At 37.4% G+C, this 15,776-nt stretch overlaps 1 protein-coding gene across 1 annotated transcript in view; it reads right to left on the reverse strand.

The window, feature by feature from the left end:
• The window catches only part of SLC35A3 (solute carrier family 35 member A3), a 51,337-nt gene that overhangs the window by 21,648 nt on the left and 13,913 nt on the right, over window positions 1–15,776 (reverse strand). Inside the window, 1 exon segment of the mRNA NM_001003385.1 lies at window positions 224–428. Within this exon segment, the coding sequence (NP_001003385.1) occupies window positions 224–410 (187 nt within the window). The 5' untranslated portion in view covers window positions 411–428.

The raw sequence follows: 15,776 nt of genomic DNA on the forward strand, positions 1-15,776 counted from the left end.
TCTCTGTCTGTGTGTCTCTCATGAATAAATAAATAAAATCTTAAAAAAAAAAAAAGAAATGAAAAATATTGAAATATTCTTAATACTGTGACAATAGTAGATAAGGCAATAGTGTTCTTATGTGTAGTTACCAACATATATTTATGTATATATCATATGTAAATAACACCAAAACAATCAAGTGAATTGCAAGGACTTAAAAGCAGAAAACCAAAAAACTTACTGCTGTCTTTGTAGACTAATAAAATGCAGGCCATTATTTTCAAAAGTTCAGCAACAACCACTGCTGTAGAAGATAGATAACGAGGTCCCTCCTCTTTTAAAGTCCTAGAATAACGCATTGTTAGAACCAAACTGGTAGTCTGAAAGACTAAAATTCCCAAGGAAAGGTATTTTAGGTTGGTAGACATTGTTTTATCTTCATTTGCCTGAAAAACAAAATAAGCAGGGCAAATAAAATTAGAAAACACAGAAACATATATTAAAAATCAGTATGAGATGTCTTGTTCCAGATAAGGTAGAGTTAAGTACATTCTACTCTTTTCTTCCTGCTAATTACAACTATAAACCCTGGACCAAAGACAAAAAAGTAACTACTATAAGGTTCGGAGGTGAAGAAAGTAAGACAAACTGGCTAGAGACCCCACATCCTGAGTGATAACCTAACAGTGAATTCCCTGAAGACATTTTGTTACCTATGTATCTCACCCCCCCACCCCCCCCACCCCCCCCCCCCCCCCCACCCCCACCCCCGCTGCCATAACAATTTGCAACCTGGAACCACAACAGGTTGCGAGCAAAGATAAACAAAAGGCCCAAGAAAAACACACTGTCTCCAACAAAAGGAATAGGAAGATAGTAACTCTGCAGGATGGAACCCTACTAACTGGGTGCTATGTAATAGGGAACAGAGACTTGCTGACCATCCCTACCCTGCACTAATGAGGGCAGAGATGGTAGCCCTCTTCCCTCCCACCAGGGGCTACAGCTACAAAGACTACTGAGGCTGAGCCTATGAACCATTCCTGCCTGATACAAGGTGATTGTCAGCAAAGAGGAGGCACCCTTCCTCCTCTTCTGGTGACATTGTCTACTAATAAAGAAGATTTAAGTAGGAACCAAGGTCTCATAACACCCAAAATGTCCTTGATACAATTCAAAAGGAGTATATTCCTCATTCCAAACAACAACAAAAAAACAGGAAAAACCTCAACTAGGATAGGTAAGGACAATCAACAGATAACAACAGAGTTGACACAGATGTTAGAATTACCAGACAAGAATTTTAATTTTTTTTTGTTTCTTTTTGTTGTTGTTGTTGCTTTAGAGGGAGAGGCCAGGAGGGGCAGAGGGAAAGGGAGAGAGAGAATCTTAAGCAGTCTCCATGCCCAGTGGGGGCTCTATCTCACAACCCTGAGATCCTGACCCGAACAAAAACCAAGAGTTGGATGCTTAACCCACTGAGCTACCCAGGTGCCACACTATCCTCCAGACAAGAATTTAAACGAAGCTACTACTAACAATGCATGAACAACAAGGAATTATAAACACTCTTGAAATAATTTTAGATTCACATAGAATTAAAAATAGTATGAGTTCTTATGTATTCTTCATCCAGCTTTCCCCAATGATAAGAGTTGCAAAGTTCTTCTATTTTCCCTAAAGTAATTCAGAATCGACTCTAAGAAGCTCACTTTAAATACAAGGATACAGGGGCACCGGGGTGGCTCAGCTGGTTAAGCATCTGCTTTCAGCTCAGGTCATGATCCCAGAGTCCTGGGATTGAACTCCACTAAGTCTCCCTGCTCAGTGGGGAGTCTGCTTCTCCCTCTCCCGCTGCCTCTCTCTACTGCTTGTGCTCGCTCTCAAATAAAAAATAAAAATAAAAAACAAAATGAAGATACAAATAGATTAAAAAGTAAATGAATGGAAAAAGATATGCCATGAGAAAAATAACTGAGAAAGCTGGAGAGGCCAAATTAGTATCAGGCAAAATAAATTATGTAAGAATTATTTCTAGGATTAAATGAGGAAATTTCATAATGATATAAAAGTAGTATATCAGTAAGATATAGCCTTTATAGATGAATATGTACCTCATAACATAGACTCAAAATACATGAAGCAAAAACTAACAGAATTAAAAGGAAAAAGCAAATAAATCCGTAAGTCATAATGTAAGATTGTAACCTACTTTTCTCAGTAATTAATAGAATACATACATACACACCCAAAGCCCCCAGTATGAATACAGAAGATCTGAACAACACTATCAACCACTATAACTGTTGAAAAAACATGGAGAAGCTCCACTAAGAGCCTCTTTCAAGGAAGGACAATACAGTGTATGTAGTCAGTTTACTGCCTATCCACCCAAGGTCACATTCTTTGCTTCCAATTGATCTAGAAATTCAATGCAGTCTCAAGCAAAATCCCTACAGGCTTTTTTGGTAGAAACTGACCAGCTGATTTTAAAATTTATATGGAGTGCAGCCTGGTGGCTCAGCAGTTTAGCGCTGCCTTCAGCCCAGGGCCAGACCATGGAGACCCAGGATCAAGTCCCACATCAGGCTCCCTGCATGGAGTCTGCTTCTCCCTCTGCCTGTGTCTCTGCCTCTCTATCTCTCTGTGTCTCTCATGAATAAATAAATAGCATCATTAAAAAAAAAAAAAAAAGTTAAATGAGGTAAACTCCTAAGGGGCAGTTAGGTGGTTCAGTCAGTTAAGTGTCTGACTCTTGATTTCAGCTCTGGTCATGATTTCAGGGTCCTGAGACTGAGCCCCGCTTCAGGCTCTGAGCTCAGTGGGGAGTCTGCTTGAGATTCTCTCTCCGCTCCCTCCCCCAGCCCCGCTCGAGCATGTGCACGTGTGCTCTCTCTCAAATAAATAAATAAATCTTAAAAAAAAAAAAGGAAGTTAAACTCACTCCTGAAATTCCATACTTATATAAAGCTCTAGAAATTAAAACTGGCATTGACATAGAACAGGACAGACACATAGATCAATGCAACAGATTATAATCCAGAAGTAAATCCATTCATATTTAGTCAAATGACTTTAACAATGGTAACAAAAAGAAATAATCCTAGAACAAGATATCTGCATTCTTTCAAAATGAATCTCAACCCTCATCTATCTCACACTAAACATTTAACTAGAAATGGATCACAGAAAAAAAAAAAAGAAATGGATCACAGACCTGTCATAAAAGCTAAAGGTATAAATATTCAAGAAGAAAACGGGAAAGAAATATAGCCACATAGGGATATGCGAAATTTTCCTTTTTTTTATTTTAAAGATTTATTTACTGGGAATTCTGGATTAAGTGGGTTAAGCCTCCAACTCTTGGTTTCAACTCAGGTCACAGGGTGAAGCACCATGTAGGGTTCCACACCCAGTGGGGAGTCTGTTTCTCTCCCTTTCCATCTCCCTTTGTCACTTGTGCTCTCTCTCTCTCTCTCAAATAAGTGATTTATTTATTTGAGAGAGAGAAGGGGGAAGAGGCAGAAGGAGATGGAGAGAAAGAATCTCAAGCAGACTCCCCACTGAATGCAGAGTCCAACATGCGGCTCAACCTCATAACCCTGAGATGATCTAAGTGGAAACCAAAAGTCAGAGGGTTAACTGAATGAACCACCCAGGTGAGATATGTAAAGATTTCTTAGATAAGATACAAAAAGTTCAAACCATAAAAGAAAAATATGGATAAACTGGGTATCATCAAAATTTATACTGTTCTTCCAAGATATTATAAAAATAATAAAGGGCAGGGATCCCTGGGTGGCGCAGCGGTTTGGCGCCTGCCTTTGGCCCAGGGCGCGATCCTGGAGACCCGGGATCGAATCCCACGTCGGGCTCCCGGTGCATGGAGCCTGCTTCTCCCTCTGCCTGTGTCTCTGCCTCTCTCTCTCTCTCTCTCTCTCTCTGTGACTATCATAAATAAATTTAAAAAAATTAAAAAAAAATAATAAAGGGCAAACCACATCATGGGAGAAAATATTCTCAATACGTATATCTGATAATGGCTTTGTATCCAGAATATATAGAAAACTCTTACAACACAATAAATACAACCCATGAATAAAAGATCTGAATAGACATTTCACCAAAAAAGACAAATAAATGGCTAACAGGCACATGAAATGACATTAAACATCCTAGTCATTAGAGAAATACAAATTAAAACCACAATGAGATACCATTATATACCTATTAGAATGGCTAAAATGGTAAAAATTGATGCTACCAAGTGTAGGAGAGGATTTAGAGCAAACAGAGCTCTTAGCATTGCTAGTGGGAATATTAAATGATACAACCATTTTGAGTAACAGTTTGGTAGTTTATTTTAAAAAATAATAATAATCTTTTCATATATCTTAGAAATTCTCCTCTTAGGTATACATCCAAGAGATTTGAAAGCATTTATCCATAATTATTTATGGGAATTTTCTTTGTAACAGCCAGAAACTGGAAATAACCCAAATGTCTAGTAACAGGTAAATTACTAAACATACTGTGGTACACCCTTATGATAGAATACTACGTAGCAATAAAAAGAAATGCTGATGCATGGTAAAACACAATGAATATTAAAAAGAAACTGAGCAAAAAAACTGAGAAGCAAATTTATGTTTGACTGTGGCCAGGGGTTGAGGTTGGCGGTTGACAGCAAAGGGATAGCAAGGATTTTTGATGGTGATGGAAATATTCTGTATCTTGATACATAATGGTTATACAGGTATATTCTCTTAATGTAACTCATTGAACTATACATTTAAAATGGGTACAGCAGGACATCTGGGTGGCTCAGTGGTTGAGCATCTGCCTTTGGCTAGGTCGTGATCCCGGAGTCCTGGGATCAAGTCCCACACTGGGCTCCCCACAGGGAGCCTGATTCTCCTTCTGCCTATGTCTCTGCCTGTGTCTCTCATGAATAAATAAATAAATTTAAAAAAAAAAAAGAAAGAAAATAGTGAACAGGTAAGTTAGATGACTTGTTCAAGGTCATTTAGCTACTAATTGGAAATATTAAGTTATACAATTAAATATCAGGTTTATTAGCTTTCACTACACGCTACTGTAGAATTCCAAAGGACATCCTGGTGGCCTTTATCTCTGTATGGAAGGAGAGCAAGTTGCCAGCAATCTACATTTGACATAGGCACCTGATTCTCCTGGAAAATCTATACAAGGAAGTCTTTTGTTTTTTCTGTGCAACTAAGACCATAATGTACCTGTTATAACAGCAATGCTCTATTTTCTTTTCAAATGAAATCTTAAAGGTCAGATTCTAAACCAGAATATACCATTTTTAGTATTTTGCTTTTCCATTTCCAAGCATATACAACATTAATACATTCACCTTAATAATTTAGTTCTTAATGATTAATACAGTTAACCGTCTCTTACAAGGTATTTTTTTTAATTTTTATTTATTTATGATAGTCACACAGAGAGAGAGAGAGGCAGAGACACAGGCAGAGGGAGAAGCAGGCTCCATGCACCGGGAGCCCGACGTGGGATTCGATCCTGGGTCTCCAGGATCGCGCCCTGGGCCAAAGGCAGGCGCCAAACCGCTGCGCCACCCAGGGATCCCTCTTACAAGGTATTTTTAAAGTATGTGAGATAATAGAAAAAATATATATTGGTCTATGCCCCTACCTCCTGACACAGGGATCCTGAAACCCTTGTAAATTCCTAAGTGACAAAAGAACTAGGAACATATTTTATTCTAATACTTGGTCTTGGGAACCCCGGGTGGCGCAGCGGTTTAGCGCCTGCCTTTGGCCCAGGGCGCGATCCTGGAGACCCGGGATCAAATCCCACGTCGGGCTCCCGATGCATGGTGCCTGCTTCTCCCTCTGCCTATGTCTCTGCCTCTCTCTCTCTCTGTGACTATCATAAATAAATAAAAATAATACTTGGTCTTTGGCCCAGTATTTTTTGATTCTAATATTTGGTCTTTGGTCCTGACACGGGGCTCCTGATACCCTTGTAATTTTCTGGGTGATCAACTGATCATGCCTACATGATGCGAACTCCATAAAAACTCCACTTGTATGAGGTTCAGAGAGCTTTCAGGGTAGGAAGGTATACACACGGGCAGCCCGAATGGCGCAGCGGTTTAGCGCGCTGCCTTCAGCCCAGGGCCTGATCCTGGAGACCCCGGATCGAGTCCCACATCGGGCTCCCTGCATGGAGCCTGCTTCTCCCTCTGCTTCTCCTCTGCTTCTCCCTCTGCTTGTGTCTCTGCCTCTTTCTCTGCATCTCTCTGTGTCTCTCATGGACAAATAAATAAAATCTTAAAAAAAGAAGAAGAAGAAGAAGAAGCTATACACACTACAAGGATGACAGTACAATGCAGATAAAACTAAATATTTTCACTTAATACAGACCATAAATTCACAGCAAATCATAAATATGAAATCTACCAAAACAAAGATCATAATCTACTTCTATAATTTGTAAGATTAATATTGTTTCATTTTAAAGTGTACAATATTTTCTACCATTGAACACACAAACTCTAAACAACCTCATGTTTAAGATTTAATTTTAGTCCTCCCTAAATTTTCTTCTGTTGCCACCTAATTCCCCCTCTTTTTTTAATCCTTTCAAGTATTGCTAATCCTCCAGTTTCCATATTATTCTTTATTTCATTAAAATTTCCTATCTAAAAAACTTGTAAACCAATGATCAACAAGATAGGATGCCTGAGTGGCTCAGCGGTTGAGCAGGGCCTGCCTTCATGCCCAGGGTGTGATCCTGGAGTCCCGGGATTGAGTCCCACATTGGGCTCCCTACATGGAGTTTGCTTCTCTCTCTGCCTACGTCTCTGCCTCTCTCTCTCTGTGTCTCTCATGAATAAATAAAATCTTAAAGAAAAAAAAGAATTAAAAAACCAATGATCAACAAGAAACTGTGCTAAGTTCTCTCACAAATGTAGCTTTTTTGATTTACTATCAAAGCCTTACAAACCAGTCAACAAATTACTGTCCACGTTTTTCTTAGGTCCCTGGTTAGTAAGCTCCCTGAACTCACTTTGGGTTCAGTGAGGCTCTCAGATTTATAGCAGGATCAGAAGAACAAGGATGCTTAGATGTTCCACTTTCATCTTAATAGCTAAAGCCTGAAAAATGCACTCTTCTTGATTAGTTATCAGAACGAAATTTTGTTCTGTTCTTTAAAAATAGCATTTATTGGGGCAGCCCAGGTGGCTCAGCAGTTTAGCGCCGCCTTCAGCCCAGGGCCTGATCCTGAGGATCCGGGATCGAGTCCCACGCCTGTGTCTCTGCCTCTCTCTCTCTCTCTCTCTCTCTCTCTCTGTGTCTCTCATGAATAAATAAATAAAATCTTTAATAAATAAATAAATATAGCATTTATTACTTTATTTTAAAAAGCAGTATATTCTTGGAAAAATGTAGAAACTTATTTTAATTAGTAAAAATTTGAACCATAATCAATTGTACAAAGACATCTAATGATATTTTGGTATATATTTCATCAATAATTTTTATTTCATTTTTTTTGGAAATCCCTAAACCCAGGACTCTAGTAGCAAAGCCATAATAAATTACCTAGAGCATTTCATATTTCTACTTAAAAGTTTTCAAAATTTTTTTGGGTTTCCTAGTAACATGGAAAATAAAGTCTTGTAATTACAAAGTTCCACCTTTTCCTAAAAGATAGATCTTTCTTGAGGGGGAAAAAATAGAATTTTAAAATTCAATGAAGTATGAAGAACATAGTAAATATCCATAATTCCAACACCCAGAACTGATGTCTCAATTTTGTCACATTTGTTTATCTTTCTTTTTGTAAAGGAATAAAACATTACAACTAAAGGCAAAGTCCCCTTTAAGCCACAACTCTAAGTCCTATTCCTTTTTCCCTCCTAGTAGGAACCTATTATGAGTTTAGAGTATGTATTTCTAGTCTACTATTGAAAAATGCTGATACATATATAGATATAATTGTAAGTCATAATTACATTAATATACATATATATACATATATGCACATGGCATCAAACTATATATATATAGATTATTCAGCATTTTCCTTACTCTATTCAGCACTGTTTTGCTATGTGCTATACAGACTAGCTCATTGCTTTTAACAATTCTAATATTCCATCAGAGTAGACCTTTTATTTACCCATTATAAATATTCAGCATCCTTTTCCTTTTAAAATTTTAAATTTAAAAATTTTAAAATTTCCTTAAAATCTTTCAACAAGTAGCTCCTAAACATTATGTAAGGCACAAGAATCTTAAGCTATTTTTCTAAAATTTAATTCTTTAAGATTTCTCAAGTCTCTTCCAGTTCTAACACACACCCACATGATTCTATTAATCTAATTTCAATTGTTTCATCCAAAACTTTTGCCTGAATTTTTAAATCATAGACTGAACATATATATAATATATAGCATATATAACAATGAACTATTGGCTGAGTGAAGTAAGTCAGTCGGAGAAGGACAGACACTATATGTTCTCATTCATTTGGGGACTATAAATAATAGTGAAAGGGAATATAAGGGAAGGGAGAAGAAATGTGTGGGAAATATCAGAAAGGGAGACAGAACATAAAGACTGCTAACTCTGGGAAACGAACTAGGGGTGGTGGAAGGGGAGGAGGGCGGGGTGGGAGTGAATGGGTGACGGGCACTGGGGGTTATTCTGTATGTTGGTAAATTGAACACCAATAAAAAATAAATTAAAAAAAAACAATGAACTATTGTACAATTAATGGTATTTAATTATTGCATTATAATAATTTATAAACATAACCTTTTGAATGTGTGATTTGATATAGCAATCACACTGCTAGTACTTCTAAAAGTACTTTACATAAGGAATATTTCAGGGCTTAGTCACTCTAATAGATCTGGCATTTGCTTTCTTTTTTTTTTTTTTTTTTTAAGATTTTATTTATTTACTCCTGAGACACAGAGAGAGAGGCAGAGACATAGGCAGAGGGAGAAGCAGGCTCTATGCAGGGAGCCCAATGTGGGACTTGATCCCAGGACTCCAGGATCATGCCCTGAGCCAAAGGCAGATGCTCAACTGCTGAGCCACCCAGGGATCCCTTGCATTTGCTTTCTAATCATTATTTTTCCTCTGAATTGTTAGATAAGTTTGGTATTTATAAAGTTATTTTATTTATTTATTTATTCGTTTATTTGTTGTTTTATTATTTTTAAATCTCATCTCAATTCTTGGGGGAAAATGTACAACAAAACTTCATTCATTGGGATCTGATGAGTTTGGATGACAGCTTGATTAGAATTTATTTTTACATTTTGCACAAAAAAATATTAGTAATCCTCTTTAGAGTCCAAAGAGATTCTAGTAATTATTTAGTAATCTTAAGAACAAAAAGGTTTTACAGGTGCCTGGGTGGCTCAGTCAGTTAAGCCGCTGACTTTAGATCTCAGCTCAAGTCTGGATCTCAGAGTCTTGAGTTCAAGGCCAATATTGGGTTTCATGCTGGGCATGGAACTTACTTAAAAAAAAAAAAAAGGTTTTGCAAACACACTAGAAAGTACAAAATAAGTACATTTTATATGCTAATTAGATGTCCTTCGTTTTCTTTAAAAAGTAGCTTCCAAAGATATTTGCATTACAATGTTAATTCTGAGTTACTTTAAAGGCTTAAAATGTTTTAAAAATAAAGATTACATGAATTATATATGATTAATGTACACTACTGCTACCACCTCTACCTCCACATTAATCAGGATTAGTGAGAAATGAGTTTATATACCATCATTAATTGCATTAGATATGCATTAACTAAATTTTGAAATATTCAAAACATTATATACTAATAATTTTTACTCATCTTTTCAGACACAGATAGGTCCTTGTAGGTAAATCTGAAAATCAGTCTAGCTATACACTTATTCCAATAGCTTATCAATGTATATGCATATAATTTTTAGGACTGTATATGAAGCCCACTATTTCTGCTGAAACAAGAATATCTGCATTTTGCTGATATGTCTCCAGCTACTAAAAGTCCTAAAAGACCAAAAGTTTTGTCAATGTTTTTAAATTGTAATAAAATTTACATAGATTTTTAAAGACTATTACATACCTAAGAAATTCTGCATATCAATTTGCTTCAATTGTAAAAACAAAAGGCTAAATTTCTTAACTTATGGTTTTTAGAGTAAGCTATATTTACATTTTCTAAACACTAGTTCTGAACTATACTCAAGTACATAGTATAATAATCTACTAGAGGTTAATGATTTAATAGAGTACATATGAAAACACAAATTATAAAGTGCTAGGTAAATAAAAGTTCACACTATATGCTAGTCAGAAACAGTTATTGGTAAACATAGATCTTTTAAGATTTTCCCAAATGAACAGAAAAAGCAAATAAATACATACAAAAATACTGACCTCAGTTGCAATTTTTTGTCCATTTTCTTCCATGATGCCAAACTTTAAAGCTGCAACCTATAACTAAATGCTAAATAATGACAAAATTAATCACACTGCCTTTACTTCTGACCACTGATATTTATATATTCCTTTCAAACTACCTCAAAATTAGCCACAGCATTTCCTAAAAGTAGCAACAATATGTCATACTTGAAATCCATAATAATCCTATGGAAAATTCAAAAAATTTTACTTTTTGTAAGTGAAAGAAAAATGAGTTAAAGATAATTTATCCGATTGGTATAATCAATTTTGTTTCTATGATAGAAATCATAACTTCCACTAAATTAGTTCACTTTTAAGTGTTGAAGAAAAAGCACAATCCTGCTCAGTAAAACTTAAGAATCAACTCTTTACTATCCAAGGTTCCTATTACATTCTAAGTAAAACAACTTTTCATTGTTTCTCCTTTCCTTTCTTCCTCAATGTGTCAGGTGTCTGTTTACATAAGGCAAATATCACCAGTATGTAAATTACACCACTGTCAATTTTTAACTTGCTCTTTCACTACTGCAGCATTTCCATTCTTACACGGAGTAAAATCCATAATACTCAAATATTTCTTCAACTATACAAATACAAAACCTATTTGCATTATAATTTTTAGATTAAAAATTGTTCAGTATTATAGTAGTCTTTATATAATGTCAGTAATTTAGAAAACATAATGATCTAATTAGTATAGCTCTAAGATCCCCTTTGAATGTGTGGTGCCTCAATTTCCCATTCCTCATCTCTGTGCTAAACTGCTCTACCACTTTCTGCTATAGCCATTTCCTCCACTTAAAGCTAGACAGAAGTTAAAGATATTCTATTTTTTAAAGATTTATTTATTTATTTGTTTGTTTGTTTATTTATTTATTTAAGATAGACAGAGAGAGAGAGGGGCAGAGACACAGGAGGAAGGAGAAGCAGGCTCCATGCCTGGAGCCCGACGTGGGACTCGATCCTGGGACTCCAGGATCGCGCCCCGGGCCAAAGGCAGGCGCCAAACCGCTGAGCCACCCAGGGACCCCCCTATTTTTTTTTTTTTTAAGATTTTATTTATTTATTCACGAGAGACACAGAGAGAGAGATAGAAGCAGAGACACAGGTAGAGGGAGAAGCAGGCTCCACGCAGGGAGCCTGACGCGGGACCCGATCCTGGGTCTCCAGGATCACACCCTGGGCTGAAGGCGGCGCTAAACCACTGAGCTACCAGGGCTGCCCCGCCCCCCTTTTAAGATATTCTATTAAAAGAAAAAAAGAAAACCAAAGTTATTTTTAAAACAACAGAGACTAGTATAAATGCCAGGTAAGGTCCACAGGCACTAACCATTAATAAATATTCAATACCAAGGAGATCGGGGGCAGAAGTGAAAAATAAAGGTACCATATAACTCTGTAACTTGCCACTAATATTTAATACATACAATACTCAGGCATTGTGATGAGAACTGGGTACACAATGTTGCACAAGACAAATACAGTCTGTTTCTTCATGAAGTTTATCCTCTAGCTTGGAAGACACCTTATTCAAATAACTCAAGAAAGAGTATAAGTATGTAAACTGCTATGACTTAGGGTACAAGAGAAAAATATCATAGGAAAATGATGATACCTATGTCAACTTAGTTAAACTCAAATATATTTCCCAAAGTCCCTTAATCTGTATGGTGCTAGGTTAAAATTGCCTAAATACAAAGTCTGCATAAAACTTGAAAGACACAAGAGCCATCACTTTCAGAAAATACTCAGGGTTAAATGTGGTAAAACAGAAACAGAGAAATAGGTTCCAGTTATCCTCAATCTTCCCCTTTCTAGGTCAGCTCTTCCTCACAACTGCTGATCCTTCTGCACAAAAACAGGCTCATGCTCTCCACCAGACTATCTATCTATCTATCTATCTATCTATCTATCTATCTATCTATCTATCTATCTATTTAGAGTTCAATTTGCCAACACATAGTATAACACCCAGTGCTTATCCCAAGTGCCCCCTTCAGTGCCTGTCAACCAGTCACCCCAACCCCCCGCCCACCTCCCCTCCCACCACCCCTTGTTCATTTCCCAGAGTTAGTAGTCTCTCATGTTCCATCACCCTCTCTGATACCTCCCACTCATTTTCTCTTCTTTCCCCTTTAATCTCTTTCACTATTTTTTATATTCCCCAAATGAATGAAACCATATAATGTTTGTCCTTCTCCGATTGACTTACTTCACTCAGCATAATACCCTCCAGTTCCATCCATGTCAAAGCAAATGGTGGGTATTTGACATTTCTAATGGCTGAGTAATATTCCACTGTATACATAGACCACATCTTTATCCATTCATCTTTCATTGGACACCAAGGCTCCTTCCACAGTTTGGCTACTGTGGACATTGCTGCTATAAACATTGGGGTGGTGTCTCGGTGTTTCACTGCATCTGTATCTTTGGGGTAAATCCCCAGCAGTGCAATTGCTGGGTCGTAGGGCAGATCTATTTTTAACTCTTTAAGGAACCTCTTCACAGTTTTCTAGAGTGGCTGCACCAGTTCACATTCCCACCAACAGTGCAAGTAGGTTCCCCTTTCTCCACATCCTCTCCAACATTTGTTGTTTCCTGCCTTGTTAATTTTCCCCATTCTCACTGGTGTGAGGTGGTATCTCATTGTGGTTTTGATTTGTATTTCCCTGATGGCAAGTGATGCGGAGCTTTTTCTCATGTGCTTGTTGGCCATGTCTATGTCTTCCTCTGTGAAATTTCTGCTCATGTCTTTTGCCCATTTCACAATTGGATTGTTTGTTTCTTTGCTGTTGAGTTTAAGAAGTTCTTTATAGATCTTGGATACTAGCCCTTTATCTGATAGGTCATTTGCAAATATCTTCTCCCATTCTGTAGGTTGTCTTTTAGTTTTGTTGACTGTTTCTTTTGCTGTGCAGAAGCTTAAGCTTTTTATCTTGATTAAGTCCCAATAGTTCATTTTTGCTTTTGTTTCCCTTGCCTTCATAGATGTATCTTGCAAGAAGTTGCTGTGACCAAGTTCAAAAAGGGTGTTGCCTGTGTTCTCTAGGATTTTGATGGATTCCTGTCTCACATTTAGATCGTTCATCCATTTTGAGTTTATCTTTGTGTGTGGTGTAAGAGAATGGTCCAGTTTCATTCTTCTGCACGTGGCTGTCCAATTTTCCCAGCACTATTTATTGAAGAAACTGTCCTTTTTCCATTGGATAGTCTTTCTTGCTTTGTCGAATATTAGTTGACCATAGAGGGGCCATTTCTGGGTTCTCTTTTCTGTTCCACTGATTTATGTGTCTGTTTTTGTGCCAGTACCACACTGTCTTGCTGATCACAGTTTTGTGGTACAACTTGAAATCCGGCATTGTGATGCCCCCGGCTCTGGTTTTCTTTTTCAATATTCCCCTGGCTATTTGGGGTCTTTTCTGATTCCACACAAATCTTAAAATTATTTGTTGCAACTCCCTGAAGAAAGTCCATGGTATTTTGATAGGGATTGCATTGAAGATGTAAATTGCCCTGGGCAGCACTGACATTTTCACAATATTAATTCTTCCAATCCCTGAGCATGGAATATTTTTCCATGTCTTTGTGTCTTCTTCAATTTCTTTCAGAAGTGTTCTGTAGTTTTTAGGGTATAGATCCATTACCTCTTTGGTTAGGTTTATTCCTAGGTATCTTATGCTTTTGGGTGTAATTATAAATGGGACTGATTCCTTAATTTCTCTTTCTTCAGTCTCATTGTTAGTGTATAGAAATGCCACTGATTTCTGGGCATTGGTTTTGTATCCTGCCACATTGCCGAACTGCTGTATGAGTTCTAGCAATCTTGGGGTCTCCACCAGACTCTTGACTGTGGACAGAGAAAGACTGCTACACAGGGAGGACAGCTTTCTATATACCTTTCCATCAGCTCGATTACATGGTCCAGTTCTGGCTATAGGATATGCCTTGTTTCCTAGATTCCTTTCAAAGCTCTGACCTTTGTACCCACACTAGACATTCAGGAGGGCTGCTTAGTGACTTTTCAGGAATCCTTCAATACCCTTTGCTTCCCCCCAACACTCTCTTTTCAGATCTTTACTTACCCTACTTTCCCCATAATTGTGAAAGGTCTTATTCCTATCATAAATCCCTTATTGTATAATAGTGAAAGGTTCTCTTTCTCTACTGAACCTTGACTGATAATAGTTTTTGGTACCAAATGTGGTTCGTGTAACAGAACCACTGAGAATAATCTGTAAGCAGCTTCCTGATCCGACTCGATTTAAGGCCATTAATGACCCTATTACCAGTGGTGAAAGAGATACTAGTAGTTCACCATGCTAAGACAAAAAATCACTTAAACTACTGCCTGTAAATATCTATACTCAACATAAGGGTTTGAGTGATCAAGTAGTTGGCACAAACATTTTACTGCAAATTGGCATATAGTGTTGTTCACTTATTGCTTCTACAATAACTAGAAAACTTAAAGAATGAAAATAATAAACTGGAGACCCTATATTCACAGCCCATAGTCCAGGTAAGGTACAGAAAGCTTCTATGACACCCCTAAAACAACTTATCTCTTTTAACTACAGTCAATATTTCTGAAAAACAAATCCAAAGTCTGATCCTGTCATGGGCTTCAAATAAAAAGCAAATTGAGGGGCACCTGGGTGACTCGGTTAAGTGTCTGCCTTTGGCTCAAGTCATGATCCCAGAATCCTGGGATTTAGCCCCATATCAGGCTCCCTACTAAGCAGGGAGTCTTGCTTCTCCTTCCGCCTCTCCTCCTGCTCAAACTCTCTCTCAAATAAATGAATGAAATCTTAAAAAAAAAAAAAAAAAAGCAAATTGAGTTTATAATTTCATAGGGTCCTAGGATCCTATACTCTACATATTCTTAGAATCTCTATATCATAGTGCACATTCATGAAAATATGCCTGAGGATTGTAGTAGGCTGAATAATGGCCCCCAAAGATATAGGTCCTAATCCCTAGAACCTGTAAATGCTACCTTATTTGGAAAAGGGGATTTTACAAATGAAATTAAGGATCTTGAGATGGGAAGATTATCCTGTATTAGTGAATGAGCCCAAAATGCCAACAGAAATGTCCTTAGACAGAAAAAAAACACAAATACTCGAGAAGGCAGTGTGAAGATAGATTCAGAGAGAGATTTGAAGATGATGGCTTTGCAGACTAGTGATTTGGCCACAAACCAAAGATTTGCAACCACCGAGATGGAGGACAAAGGAATGGATTTTTCCTTAGTGCCTCCAGTGGGAGCGTAGGTAGCCCTGTTGACACTGATGATCAGCCTAGTGATGATTGATTTTGGATCTGGTC

Source organism: Canis lupus, chromosome 6 (genome assembly GCF_011100685.1).
Source record: "Canis lupus familiaris isolate Mischka breed German Shepherd chromosome 6, alternate assembly UU_Cfam_GSD_1.0, whole genome shotgun sequence".
In the NCBI taxonomy this organism is placed as follows: Eukaryota; Metazoa; Chordata; class Mammalia; order Carnivora; family Canidae; genus Canis; species Canis lupus.